Consider the following 13,545-nt stretch of genomic DNA (forward strand, 5'->3'; position numbering starts at 1 on the left):
TTGGTTTCTTATGTGGGTTTATTGTTAGGCAGTTTCATTAACGTCCTCCCAGCGCAGTAACAACACACAACAACAGCAGTCACGTTTTCGTCTACCGTAAAGCAGTTCGTCTGCCATAAACAGCAATTTTGTGACACTCTTAAACAAGACAATACTGCCATCTACTGTACATGCATATGTGACAATAACATCTAGGGCTTTTAGAGAGTGCAGTGCACAACTGCACACACAACAAGGAGACGAAGCAGAATGCATCATCAGAGAGGGTGTTCAGCATGGTTAGAAAAATAGTGACAGAGAATAGAACAAGGATGGACAATTCAACCCTCAACTCAACAGTAGATGAGTGTTATGTGTGTGTATATGTGTAAATAAATGAACACTGAAATTCAAGTATTTCTCTTTATATATATATATATATATATATATATATATATATATATATATATATATATATATATATATATATATATATATATATATATATAGCTAGAATTCACTGAAAGTCAAGTATTTAAATCAACATACAATACACAGTGCACCAACCCAAAAAACCTTCCCCCCCATTTACACTCATTCACACAAAAGGGTTTTTGGGGGCGTGGTTAAGAGGGGAGGAGTCAAGTATTTCATATATATATATATATATATATATATATATATATATATATGTATATATGTATATATATATATATATATATATATATATATATATATGTATATATGTATATATATATATATATATATATATATATATATATATATATATATATATATATATATATATATATATATATATATATATGTATATATATATATATATATATATATATATATATATATATGTATATATATATATATATATATATATATATACATATATACATATATATGAAATACTTGACTCCTCCCCTCTTACACTCATTCACACAAAAGGGTTGTTGGGGGAGTGGTTAAGAGGGGAGGAGTCAAGTATTTCATATATATATATATATATATATATATATATATATATATATATATATATGTATTAGAGATGCGCGGATAGGCAATTATTTCATCCGCAACCGCGTCAGAAAGTCGTCACCCATCCGCCATCCACCCGATGTAACGTTTGATCAGAACTGCATCCGCCCACCATCCGCCCGTTGTTATATATCTAATATTAATAAAAAAATTTAAAAAAGGGTGAAAACTACGCGAATTGCACCTTGTGCAGACAAGATTTTTCGATCGGACACGGAGGAATTAGCGATGTAAAAGACCACGTTGGGACAAAAAAACACAAGTCTAATGCCGTTGCTAGCGATACAAGTGGAAAACTTTCAACGTTTTTCGTCGCCCAAACAGATTCTTTGGATGTGATAAATGCCGAAGTTTTATTTACGGAGGCAATAATTGAGCATGGACTTCCAATCGCACTGGCTGATCACATGGGACAGTTAATAATGTAATGCAACCTTTAAAAATCATTACGCGGTGATCGCGATCCCAAAAATAAACTTTTCTTGCATGATAATGTCCAGAAAAATTCGCTTTATATTACTATAGAGTCCTTTTAACGAATGAGTTTGATGGTTTATCACAAACCTTAAATGAAAGAAGTCCTTTGTTCTCCTGCACCTGCATGCGCAATCCTGTCGGCTGTATTTCACAGCACGACATACTGTAAAAAGTGTTTATACTATTTATACTTTCAATTAACAAATTGAAGTCTTGTGAAAGGTTGACAGGATAACTGGCATTAACTGTCAAAATAATTTCAAACTATTGAAGTTAGCTTACAGAATAAACATGTCAATCAACCCATATGATTTTTGCTGTAATATTTTTGTTTTGAAAAGTCACTGTGACTGATAGAAAAGTGATGGTTTTAGCAACATTTTAACCTGTCTGAATGCTAATAGTCATTTTGCGTCGGGGGGCGAAGCCCTGAACCCTCCACCAGGACTTTGTCCTGGACCTACCGGGGCCTGCGGCCCTTGGACCCTGGCTACTAGGTTTTTCTGATTTAAAAGTTGGCAGGTATGGTGAGGTTATAAAGCTTTTGCCTGTTAAAGAAAGGAGACTGATCCAATGCACAGACATTCGCGTGCCACGCTGTCACGACCCAGACGCACACCAGTGCGCAATCATATGGGAGCCGCGCTGAGCGCACCTCCAAGCGCGTCTCGCTGCCGGCGACGGCCAGATATGGGCCCACGCTCCAGCGCCATCCATTTTCAGGGCTAGTTGATTCGGCAGGTGGGTTGTTACACACTCCTTAGCGGGTTCCAACTTCCATGGCCACCGTCCTGCTCTCTATATCAACCAGGGTGAGCCCCACCCCTTTCATGAGCGCACTACGCGCGGAGTGACCCCTGTTACGCGCCCCCGGCAACAGGGGTGGCAAGCAGGTAAGCTGCGCGGGCGGAGCGCGCGGAGTGACCCATGTTACGAGCCGGGGGTGGCGGGCAGGTAAGCTGCTTACCTGCTGCGCGTGACGCCGGCCGCGGCGAAAGCGGACGAGGCGGGGTGTCGGTGCGGTGGGCGCGGTAGTGACCCTGGACGTGCGTCGGGCCCTTCTCGCGGATCGCCTCAGCTACGGCTCCCGGTGGGGCCCTCTCGGGGGAAGGGGCCTCGGTCCCGGACCCCGGCGAGGCGTCCCTTCTCTGCTCCGTAAAAGTGTCCATCTCTTTTCTTTTTTTTTCTTCTGTTGTGGCATATGCTGCAGGTGCCTGCTCGTTTTTCGTATGTGGGTAACAACATTTAACTATGTATATATATTTCCCAATTGGTTTAACTGCCACCCGCAAAAAAAAAAAAAAAAAAAAAAAATTAATCCGCCCGACCCGACCCGCGAGCGGATAAAATCTTAGTTTTTTAAATTTCATCCGCCCGATCCGCGGATAATCCACGGACTCCGCGGTTGTGTCCGCAAACCGCGCATCTCTAATATGTATATATGTATATATATATATATATATATATGTATATATATATATATATATATATATATATATACATATATACATATATATATATATATATATATATATATATATATATATATATATATGTATATATATATATATATATATATATATATATATATATATATATATATATATATATATATATACATATATACATATATATATATATATATATATATATATATATATATATGAAATACTTGACTCCTCCCCTCTTAACCACGCCCCCAACAACCCTTTTGTGTGAATGAGTGTAAATGGGGGGGAAGGTTTTTTGGGTTGGTGCACTGTGTATTGTATGTTGATTTAATTAAAAAAAAAAAAAAAAACAATACCGATAACAAAAACGATAGCTATAATTTCCGATATTACATTTTAACGCAATTATTGGCCGATAATATTGGCAGGCCGATATTATCGGACATCTCTAATAGTGATTTAAATTTCAGTGTATAAAATTTCAAGATTTGTTATGTATTGTATATATCAGTCATACTTGCCAACCCTCCCGGATTTTCCGGGAGACTCCCGAAATTCAGCGCATCTCCCAAAAACCTCCCGGGACAAATTTTCTCCCGAAAATCTCCCGAAATTCAGGCGGAGCTGGAGGCCACGCCCCCTCCAGCTCCATGCGGACCCGAGTGACGTGTTGACAAACTGTTCACACGTCCGCTTTCCCACAATATAAACAGCTAATGATCGAGGGCGAGTTCTTGGTTTCTTATGTGGGTTTATTGTACGACAGTTTCATTAACGTCCTCCCAGCGCGGTAACAACAGACAACAGCATTTCGTCTACGTAAAGCAGTTCGTCTGCCGTAAACAGCAATGTTGTGACACTTTTAAACAGGACAATACTGCCATCTACTGTACATGCATATGTGACCCACCCAAAATGTGTCACATTTTTGTGTTGATTTATTTATTTTATTTTGTGGTTTGAATTCGTTTTTGGAGCTGTCATTCCACATTTATCAGTATTCACATTGGTCAGTAGGGCGTTTCTTCCCAATTGAATGCTATCACCTGCAGACCGGAAGTGTCTTGTCATTCTGATGAGCGCGACCAGTCTGTGAACAATTGAAACGTCCTGTGTGCTTTTTCCTCCTGTATAACAGGTTCGTTTTGGTGAATCAACTCACTGAATAATATCCATGTGATCTTTATAAGTTTAAGTACACATTCTGATGGTGGAGCCTAACTCTAAAGTGTTTGTGAGTTGTAGTTTGTATTTGTGAATTAATCCAGTGCACAGCTGCAGTAATCAATACAAAATGGCGACTTGAGTACGCAATGTTTATATAGGAACTTCTGATCTTTAATTCAGACTCCCAAATTAGAGCTCCCGTTTTCTTATTGATTTTATAATGTATATTTGTATAATTTGTGTGTTCTGAAAGTGACAGAGAATAGAACAAGGATGGACAATTTAACCCTTAACTCAACAATTAGTAGATGAGTGTTGTGTGTTTATGTGTAAATAAATGAACACTGAAATTCAAGTATTTATTTATATATATATATATATAAATAAATAATGATATATATATATATATATATATGTAATAAAAAAAAAAAATATATAGCTAGAATTCACTGAAAGAACCACGCCCCCAACCCCACCCCCCGACCACTATGTTTAACATTTTATTCAATTAAGTGTCAGCAATATTTGATGTAAAAAAAAAATTGTTCACTAAAATCCAAATGCAAAAAATTCATGAATTCAGTGTAAAAACATGCTTTTATAATAAAGACACAAATTAAATGTGTGTATTGATCATCCATTGACAATATTTGGTGAGTAATGCAAGTATTCTTGTCCCAAAGTACTTTATGTCCATCCATTTTCTACCGCTTGTCCCTTTCGGGGTCGCGAGGGGTGCTGGAGCCTCTCATTGTCACTTGATGTGCTAAATGGTTATTTATTTATTTTTTTACAAAAAAGAAGACAGCAGGCACAACTAAATCCTGTAAAATGACTTTTTAATTGTCGTCCCCGTTCCTCTGAGATGACCCATTTGGAAACGGCATCCATCTTGTCGTCATGTGTGGGCTGATATGTCAAATGTCTCTGGGCCTCTAAGGGACATTATACAACTTGGCAAGCAGTCCCTCCGCCTCCACAAGTCCGCTTTTTGGCTTCAAATAAAAGACATCAAATTGTGGGGCGTGACGACACAACAAATTACATGTGCAGGAAGTACACAAAACATCCCAGGAACACAAAACATGGCGCCGAGAAGATAATTCTTTCACTTTGCATCACAGTGGAGATCATTTGGGTTAAGGGTCAAACTCTGCATAGGACTCCCAAAACTGGAAAGTGGTCCCATGTTAGAACTTGGCACACATGTTTTTTTTTTTTGCGTGTTAATATAATGTGTGTTGTATCGCCACAAAAAGGAGTTCGTTTTTTTGTCCCCTGTCGTACTTTCAAAATAAAATCCGACATTAGAGAATTAGGGCCATGCTGAAAATAAAGTTCTAAAAAGTGATATTTTTTTCAAGAATTACGAGACTTCAAACTTGTCTGGTGACCTAGAACACAAACCGTAGGGTGTTTTTCTCCAAGTACAACTTCAATGTTCAATATTAAAGCATGGGGGGACTTTAGTTTTCCTTATTCAAGTACAGTGGAACTTCAATTATTTTAATTAAGTACGGTGGTACTTCAGTTTTTATTATTTAAGTATTTTGTAATCTGCTCCAAAAGATCCAAAAAGACCAAATTGTACAAAAAACAGGAAAAAAAAAAGTTAAACGAATTCATTTGTTCAAGACAATATGGACCCGAAACCCATTTTCATAGACTAATTATAGTTCTACATGAAGAAAACAATGTGAAATTCATAGAAATTAACATTTACCATTAACATTTATTGAAGACTCAAAGAGCAGAGGGAGATTTGTACTTTGCTTCCAGTTTTCTTAAATTCAATAGTGTTTCTCACCTTATTTGTCAAAGTGCTGGCACTCGCAACTTTCTTTGGCCCCGCGGTGGCTTATTTCGAAGTCATACTCAACAAAAGGAACACAAGTGGCGGAGTCATCGAGACACAGAACGCTAAGAGTGGATTGTTACGTGCGACTTTGGCCGAGCGAAAACCAAAACCTGGGCGCAGTTTTGCCCAAATTGTCTGTTGAAAACCGAATGGAGAGCAAAGTGTGGCGCCTGAAAACTGAAGTACGACCGTATTCTGAACACATCTTGAGAGTATTGATGTTATTTGGAAAATCTTTCTTCCTTCCAAGATGACTGCTCTGTCTTTCTATTTCTAGGCACTGAGGGTAAAAGATGCAAAGTAGCTTTTTGCTACAGAATAAGTTCCAGGTCAGCCTTCACGAAGCCTGCATGACTTAAAAATGGCCACGATGATATTATTGCACCAACGATAATGTTGTGCTTTTCCACGACAACTGGAGTGGAGTAAAAATAAAGAAAGCAACCATTTAATTTAGATCAACAAATGCCATGGAACATATGTACAAGCTCAACAACAAAAAAAAGAAAGTAAAAAGACTTGTTTTTAAGCCACACGCTTACTTACACCCCCGCCCTCAAATTCCCAAATAAAAATGTTTAAGAAAATATAGGTTATTCCAACATTTGTGTCTTCAGTTCTTCGTCTTCAGTAAAGGTGTTGGGTGTTGCTGTTCTGTCCCGCTCGGCCTGTCCTGACCCCGGCCCCTCCCCCCACCCCCGCCGTGGCACTCAGCCGAAAAGGGTGACTTTGGAAAAGCGGCGCTGAGGTCACAGCTCGTCCCGTCTGAGGATGGTGTAGCGAGTCTCGCTGGGCGCCAGTTTCTGGAAGGAGCTCTCTGGAGGGTTGCTGGCCACGTCCATCTCCTCCTGGGGGGAGACCACGGTGTGAGAGAGGGGGGAAAGGTGCCACGGGTGCAGTTTTCAATGCTAACATGGTCGTCGCTGATGTTTTGACGGCTTAACAAGCTACCGTTCAAGAGCTGACCGGCACACTTCAACATCTCAGAAGAGGAGTAGGAAGAAGCAGAGCTTATTTCTTGAGATCCATTACAAGAGCGAAAGTATTGGTTTAACAACCTATGTGTTGAATATACAGTACAGGCCAAAAGTTTGGACACACCTTCTCCTCATTCAATGGGTTTTCTGTTAGATTGTCACTGAAGGCATCACAACTATGAATGAACACATGTGGAATTATGTACGGTACTTAACAAAAAAAAAAAGGTGAAATAACTGAAAACTCTTGGCATTATCTTGATGAGCTTCAAGCACACCTGTGAAGTGAAAACCATTTCAGGTGACTACCTCTTGAAGCCCATCGAGAGAATGCCAAGAGTGTGCGAAGCAGTCATCAGAGCAAAGAGTGGCTATTTTGAAGAAACTAGAATATAAAACATGTTTTCAGTTATTCCACCTTTTTTTGTTCAATAAAGTTAAAGTTAAAGTTAAAGTACCAATGATTGTCACACACACACTAGGTGTGGCGAAATTATTCTCTGCATTTGACCCATCACCCTTGATCACCCCCTGGGAGGTGAGGGGAGCAGTGGGCAGCAGCGGTGGCTGCGCCCGGGAATCATTTTGGTGATTTAACCCCCAATTCCAACCCTTGATGCTGAGTGCCAAGCAGGGAGGTAATGGGTCCCATTTTTTATAGTCTTTGGTATGACTCGGCCGGGATTTGAACTCCCAACCTACCGATCTCAGGACGGACACTCTAACCACTAGGCCACTGAGTAGGTACATAACTCATAACAATACATAACTCCACATGTGTTCATTCATAGTTTTGATGCCTTCAGTGACAACCTACAATGTAAATAGTCATGAAAATAAAAAAAACGCATTGAATGAGGAGAAGGTGTGTCCAAACTTTTGGCCTGTACTGTATATGTTGATTAGAGGTGGGGGAAATAAATACATTTTTAGATAATTCGCAATTCAAACATGAGCAATCATAAAATCGTCAATAATCGATTTATTTAATGTGAATAAAATCATGCAGAAAGTTCTAAAATGTGGCTGACTGCAGTGAACCACCTCACCCAAAGATCCGACCAGCTCCTTTACTATCGGGCACTTATGGTCTAGTTTTGCACACATTTCCATGAATTTAAGGCTTTTTTAGTGAAATGAAAAGAAATGTAAACTGCATCAATATACATAAATTAAAGATGCATCAATAATCGAGTTTTAATCGAATCGTAATTGAAATCTAATGGTGAGGTGCCCAAAGATTCCCACCTCTAGTCTTAATTATTGTGGATCAACATGAAACAGGAAGTCGGCTGCTGATTTAAAAAATCCGACCCACAAATCTCACTTTTCCTCCCCCTGGGTTCAACCCACTGGAAGTAACTACAACTAGGCAAAGGAAACTGCCAAAACCCAGCTCCACTGAACACATCACCTATAACGAGACCTGCGAACTAGCAACAATGAAGGGAGGGTCTCCTCGTTTACCCTGTTGACTCCTACATATCAAATAAAATGTTAACACTTTTCTTCCCGTCACTCACACACCAGAGACCTGGAGCGGCGACACAGACACCCGCGTGACAAAAGAGTGTCAAAGGCTGTTGGCATGGTTTTAAATGTGAAATACTGATACTGCTCAAATCCGGGAAAAGAAAGCTGGCCCCACTAATCGCTGGCTACAGCTGGCATCGCTAATCGCTAGCTGGTTTAAAATGCTGACATGAATACAGGCCATTAACGCCTTTCCTCAATAGAAAAAATATATGCCACAAGCTAAACGTATACAAACACATTTCTGTCTGAGCAACTAAAACATGTGATTGTGCACACTGAAACCTACAAACGTTAAAGGGAAACTGCACTTTTTTTTTTTTTTTACTTTGTCTATAATTAACAATCCTTCTGTGAGACAAGAACACGTTTCTCTTTTTTATGCATTCTAACTCGTAAATAAACGCTAGCAAAAGTCAGCTAACAATGGAGCCAATGGTAGTCGCTCTATTCCGCCTGTGCAGCATTGTAAAAAACATCCATAAGCCCCAAACAACGTTTTATATACAGACTAAGTATATATGTAATGTAGTAATAGGCACATTAATAGTAACGTGTAGTATTGATGTATTTTGATCATAATTTCACAGACGCATAACAATGTTCGCTTTTCCCTTTAACAACAATGACGACACTAATCATGGCAGACTTCCTGAGAGCCAACGCCGACGACTTTGGGACAAATGATGATCCAGAACCTTCTATTTTTGAGACTGAATATACGGAGGATGATCTTCAAGTTTTAGAAGCTGAGTGATACGCATACTTGCCAAACTTGAGACCTCAGAATTAGGGAGATATTCAATATCTATAACATCAAATTTTTTTGTATTTAGGCTATTAAATGTCCCACTCATAACACATTTTACAAGACCACATTGAACACATTATAATAACTAGGGATGTCCGATAATGGCTTTTTGCCGGTATCCGATATTGTCCAACTCTTAATTACCGATACCGATATCAACCGATACCGCTATATACAGTCGTGGAATTAACACATTATTATGCCTAATTTGGACAACCAGGTATGGTGAAGATAAGATCCTTTTAAAAAAAAATAAAAAATAAGATAAATTAAAAACATTTTCTTGAATAAAAAATTAAGTAAAACAATATACAAACAGTTACATAGAAACTAGTAATTAATGAAATTGAGTAAAATTAACTGTTAAAGGTTAGTACTATTAGTGGACCAGCAGCACGCACAATCATGTGTGCTTACGGACTGTATCCCTTGCAGACTGTATTGATATATATTGATATATAATGTAGGAACCAGAATATTAATAACAGAAAGAAACAACCCTTTTATGTGAATGAGTGTAAATGGGGGAGGGAGGTTTTTTGGGTTGGTGCACTAATTGTAAGTGTATCTTGTGTTTTTTATGTTGATTTAATACAAATAAAAAAATAAAAAAACGATACCGATAATTCAAAAAACGATACCGATAACTTCCGTTATTACATTTTAAAGCATTCATCTCTAATAATAACGTAACTGACCTTTGTCAGATACTCGTAATTATGAGCGGCTAACAAAGGTTATGATTCAGTTACTCAGTAATTATTATTAATAATCACTGAGTGGAACTTGAATGTGTCATTACAAAAGAGTTGTCCGACAATTTTTTTGGCTGTGAACGCATCACTGGCTGAGCCTAGTGTGTGGGTCTTTTGACACAAATGAAAGGGAGCGAGCGGCTGCTGTCAATACGACATTTTTATTTTTATTTTGGTGTGATTACGACGGAAAGTGATCAGTATTGTTAGATAGTAGTTTTGTTGCTGATGTTGTTTTGGTGTACGCACAGTTATCAGTTTTACTCAAAAGTATTGTTGATGCACTGCCTCTCCTCCTCCTCCTTAAAACGTCTCGGCTGATGTCGTCATTGCCAATCCCAGCTGCATTCAAGTAGAAGGCAGGGTACACCCTGGACAAGTCGCCACTTGTTAAAAATGGGACAGAATAATTTGTTATGTGTTAATTTTCTTTAGAGTTTAAGTTGAATTTGAATTTCATGCGCTGCACAGATTTTCCGTTTGCAGAGGAGAAGGGAGCAGCGCACAATTGCACAGGTGTGCACCTCAGAGGGATCATTGGTGTGGATCAAACCATTTTTTCAGAAGGGGCCAAGAGGGTTATTGAAATGATTACAATTATGATATTGTATGACTTGTGCCTTTGTTTTAATACAGATTCATTCCTATGACTATAACCGCTTTTATTGTCCGGACGGAAACTGCGCCCAGTGGAGGATGGTGTAGCAATATTGTCCAGGTGGAAATCGGGAGAAATTCAAGGGGTACTGAAATTCAGGACTTTCCCGGGTATATCAGGAGGATTGGCAAGTACATCCAGCTTTAGTAAAACACTTTCTCGCCGGGATGCCGACCGACTAATCCACCCGGAGATTATAAAAATTTAAAAAAGGTGTGTGTGTGTGTGCGAGCGTTTTTTTTGTGTGTGTCTTTCTTGCCATCTCCAGGTCTAAATTGAATGTCAAAGTTGACCAACTTCTCGGTTTCTGGCCACAACCTACTACTACACAAGTGAGACGCCTGATTTTAATCTAATCTATAATAATTTTCATTGATCGTCCTTGAACGCACCACAGTTATGCGCTATGAAACACCAAAGGGAAGCCGATACATTTTTTCTCTGACGATGCCACAATTGAATAACTCCCCCCAAAAAACTCAACTGTCGTATTGTTTGTCTTGACCCACACACATTGAAACCTTGACTCAACTAGTATAATAACCTCAGGAGACATTTCACTAAACCATGTTAGTCTCCAAAAGTCTTCACTTCATTTGTTGCTAGTCCATTTTTCATAAAGAATACCTCATATTGGCTTGATCGGTTCACCTCTATTTTTTCGACTCTTTGTGATGATAATTCTGCAGCCTCTGTATGTCTGAATACTGAAGAGTTGGTTTCTGGGTTCAACTCTATTTGTTTACAAACACTGGACACGATCGCGCCTTTCAAATGCCGCCGCGCTAAAGCTACGCCTCAGCCCTGGTTGAATGACGTCACTCGGGCTGCCAGGCGCGTATGTAGAAGAGCAGAGAGAAAATGGAAAAAAGACAGGCTGCATGTGTCCTTTGCCATTTTTAAAGAAAGCCTGTTTTCCTTTCAGATGACTGTAAAAGCAGAAATGAATATATATCTATCTCAGATTATATCTTCTAACTGTAACAACCCCAGAGTTCTGTTTAAAACTATTAACACTGTCATTGATGCTCCCAAATCTGTTGGTTTTGATGCTTCTTTTGAATTCTGTGAAAATTGTCTCCATTTTTTCACTGACAAAATTGTGTCAACTAGAGCCAGTCTATCTCAGCCTTCATATGACCCTTCTGTTCCTCTGCATTTCTCTTCTGTTTTCCATCAGTTTGAGCCGGTGTCCTTTTCTTTTTTAAGTGACACAGTTAGTCATATGAAGCCCTCTGGTTCTCCTGCAGATGCCCTCCCACCTCGCCTGTTTAAGGAGGTACTTGCTACTATTGGATCAAGTGTCCTTAACATTATCAATAGTAGCCTCTCTTCTGGAATAGTTCCAGTAGAGTTTAAACATGCAGTGGTACGACCTCTACTTAAAAAACCCAGCCTCGACCCCTCTCTCCTCTCTAACCTCAGACCTATCTCTAATCTTCCATACATTTCCAAAATATTAGAGAAGGTTGTCTACAGTCAGTTGTTGCCCTTCTTAGAGGATAATGGTATCACTGAGCTGTTCCAGTCCGGTTTTAAAGCCCTCCACAGCACAGAGTCAGCGCTTCTAAAAGTTTTTAACGATATCCTCCTGTCCACTGATTCTGGTAAATATGTTGTCCTGGTGCTTTTAGATCTGTCTGCTGCGTTCGACACCGTCGACCACGCCACCTTAATCACTCGTCTTGAGAACTGTGTGGGCATTAAGGGCGCCGCCCTCAACTGGTTCCGGTCGTACCTAACCGACAGGAGTTTTTGTGTAAAAGTAGACAGTTTTATGTCGTCCACAGCTCCTTTACCACATGGGGTCCCCCAGGGCTCAATCCTTGCCCCAATTTTATTTGCGCTTTACCTTCTCCCCCTTGGTTCTATTTTTAGGAAGTACAGTATTGCATTTCATTTTTACGCCGATGATTGCCAAATTTATTTTCCCATGGCACAAAATAACACGGTTCAACATCTTATTGACTGCCTGCACGACATCAAAGTCTGGCTTTCAGCTAACTTCCTGAGCCTAAATGAAGGTAAAACAGAAGTTATGTTGTTCGGTCCAAGTCGCTCTTCCTCCCCCAACGTTGACCTCGGCACTCTGACCCCGTATCTCAGCGACTGTGTCACAAACCTGGGGGTAAAGTTTGACTCAGATTTTAAATTCGAAAAACAAATCAGCAGCGTCGTTCAAAAAAGCTTTTATCAATTACGCCAAATAGCGAAAGTGAAACCGCTTCTATCAAGTCATGATCTTGAGAAATTAATCCACGCCTTTATCTCGACTCGTCTTGATTACTGTAATGCCCTGTATGTAGGCTTTAGCCAGGCCTCCCTCGCCCGCCTGCAGCTCGTGCAGAACTCTGCTGCTCGTCTGCTAACACAGACCCGCAGACGTGAGCACATCACCCCTATTTTAGCGTCCCTTCACTGGCTCCCTGTGCGTTACCGAATACATTTTAAACTCCTTTTATTTGTTTTTAAATGTCTAAACAACCTCGCGCCAACCTATCTCTCCGACCTCCTTCAGCCTTACTGCCCCACCCGATCCTTAAGATCAGCCGATCAGCTGCTGTTGACGGTCCCTGACACAAGGCTGAAGTTTAGAGGTGACAGAGCTTTCGCCGTTGCTGCTCCCAAGCTCTGGAACGACCTACCCCTGAGTGTTAGACAAGCCTCCTCTCTTCCTGTTTTTAAATCTCTCTTAAAAACATACTTTTATTCCATGGCTTTTAACACTGAGTGATATCCATCCTGCAATGGCGCCCCATAATACACCTGCTGTGAACCTGTTTTTATGTTTTTATGTTTTCATTTATTCTATTTTAATTTTTTTTTTTTTTA

At 39.6% G+C, this 13,545-nt stretch overlaps 1 protein-coding gene across 2 annotated transcripts in view; it reads right to left on the bottom strand.

Moving 5' to 3' along the window:
• Positions 1-4,943: 4,943 nt before the first annotated feature.
• The window catches only part of erp44 (endoplasmic reticulum protein 44), a 41,073-nt gene continuing 32,471 nt past the window's right edge, over positions 4,944-13,545 (bottom strand). For both annotated transcript variants that reach the window (XM_061954978.1, XM_061954986.2), the window contains exon 11: positions 4,944-6,827. In XM_061954978.1, coding sequence (XP_061810962.1) covers positions 6,729-6,827 — 99 coding nt within the window. In that variant the 3' untranslated portion in view covers positions 4,944-6,728. The remainder of the gene's footprint in view (positions 6,828-13,545) is intronic.

The sequence above is a fragment of the Nerophis lumbriciformis genome, linkage group LG04 (genome assembly GCF_033978685.3).
Source record: "Nerophis lumbriciformis linkage group LG04, RoL_Nlum_v2.1, whole genome shotgun sequence".
Taxonomy (NCBI): domain Eukaryota; kingdom Metazoa; phylum Chordata; class Actinopteri; order Syngnathiformes; family Syngnathidae; genus Nerophis; species Nerophis lumbriciformis.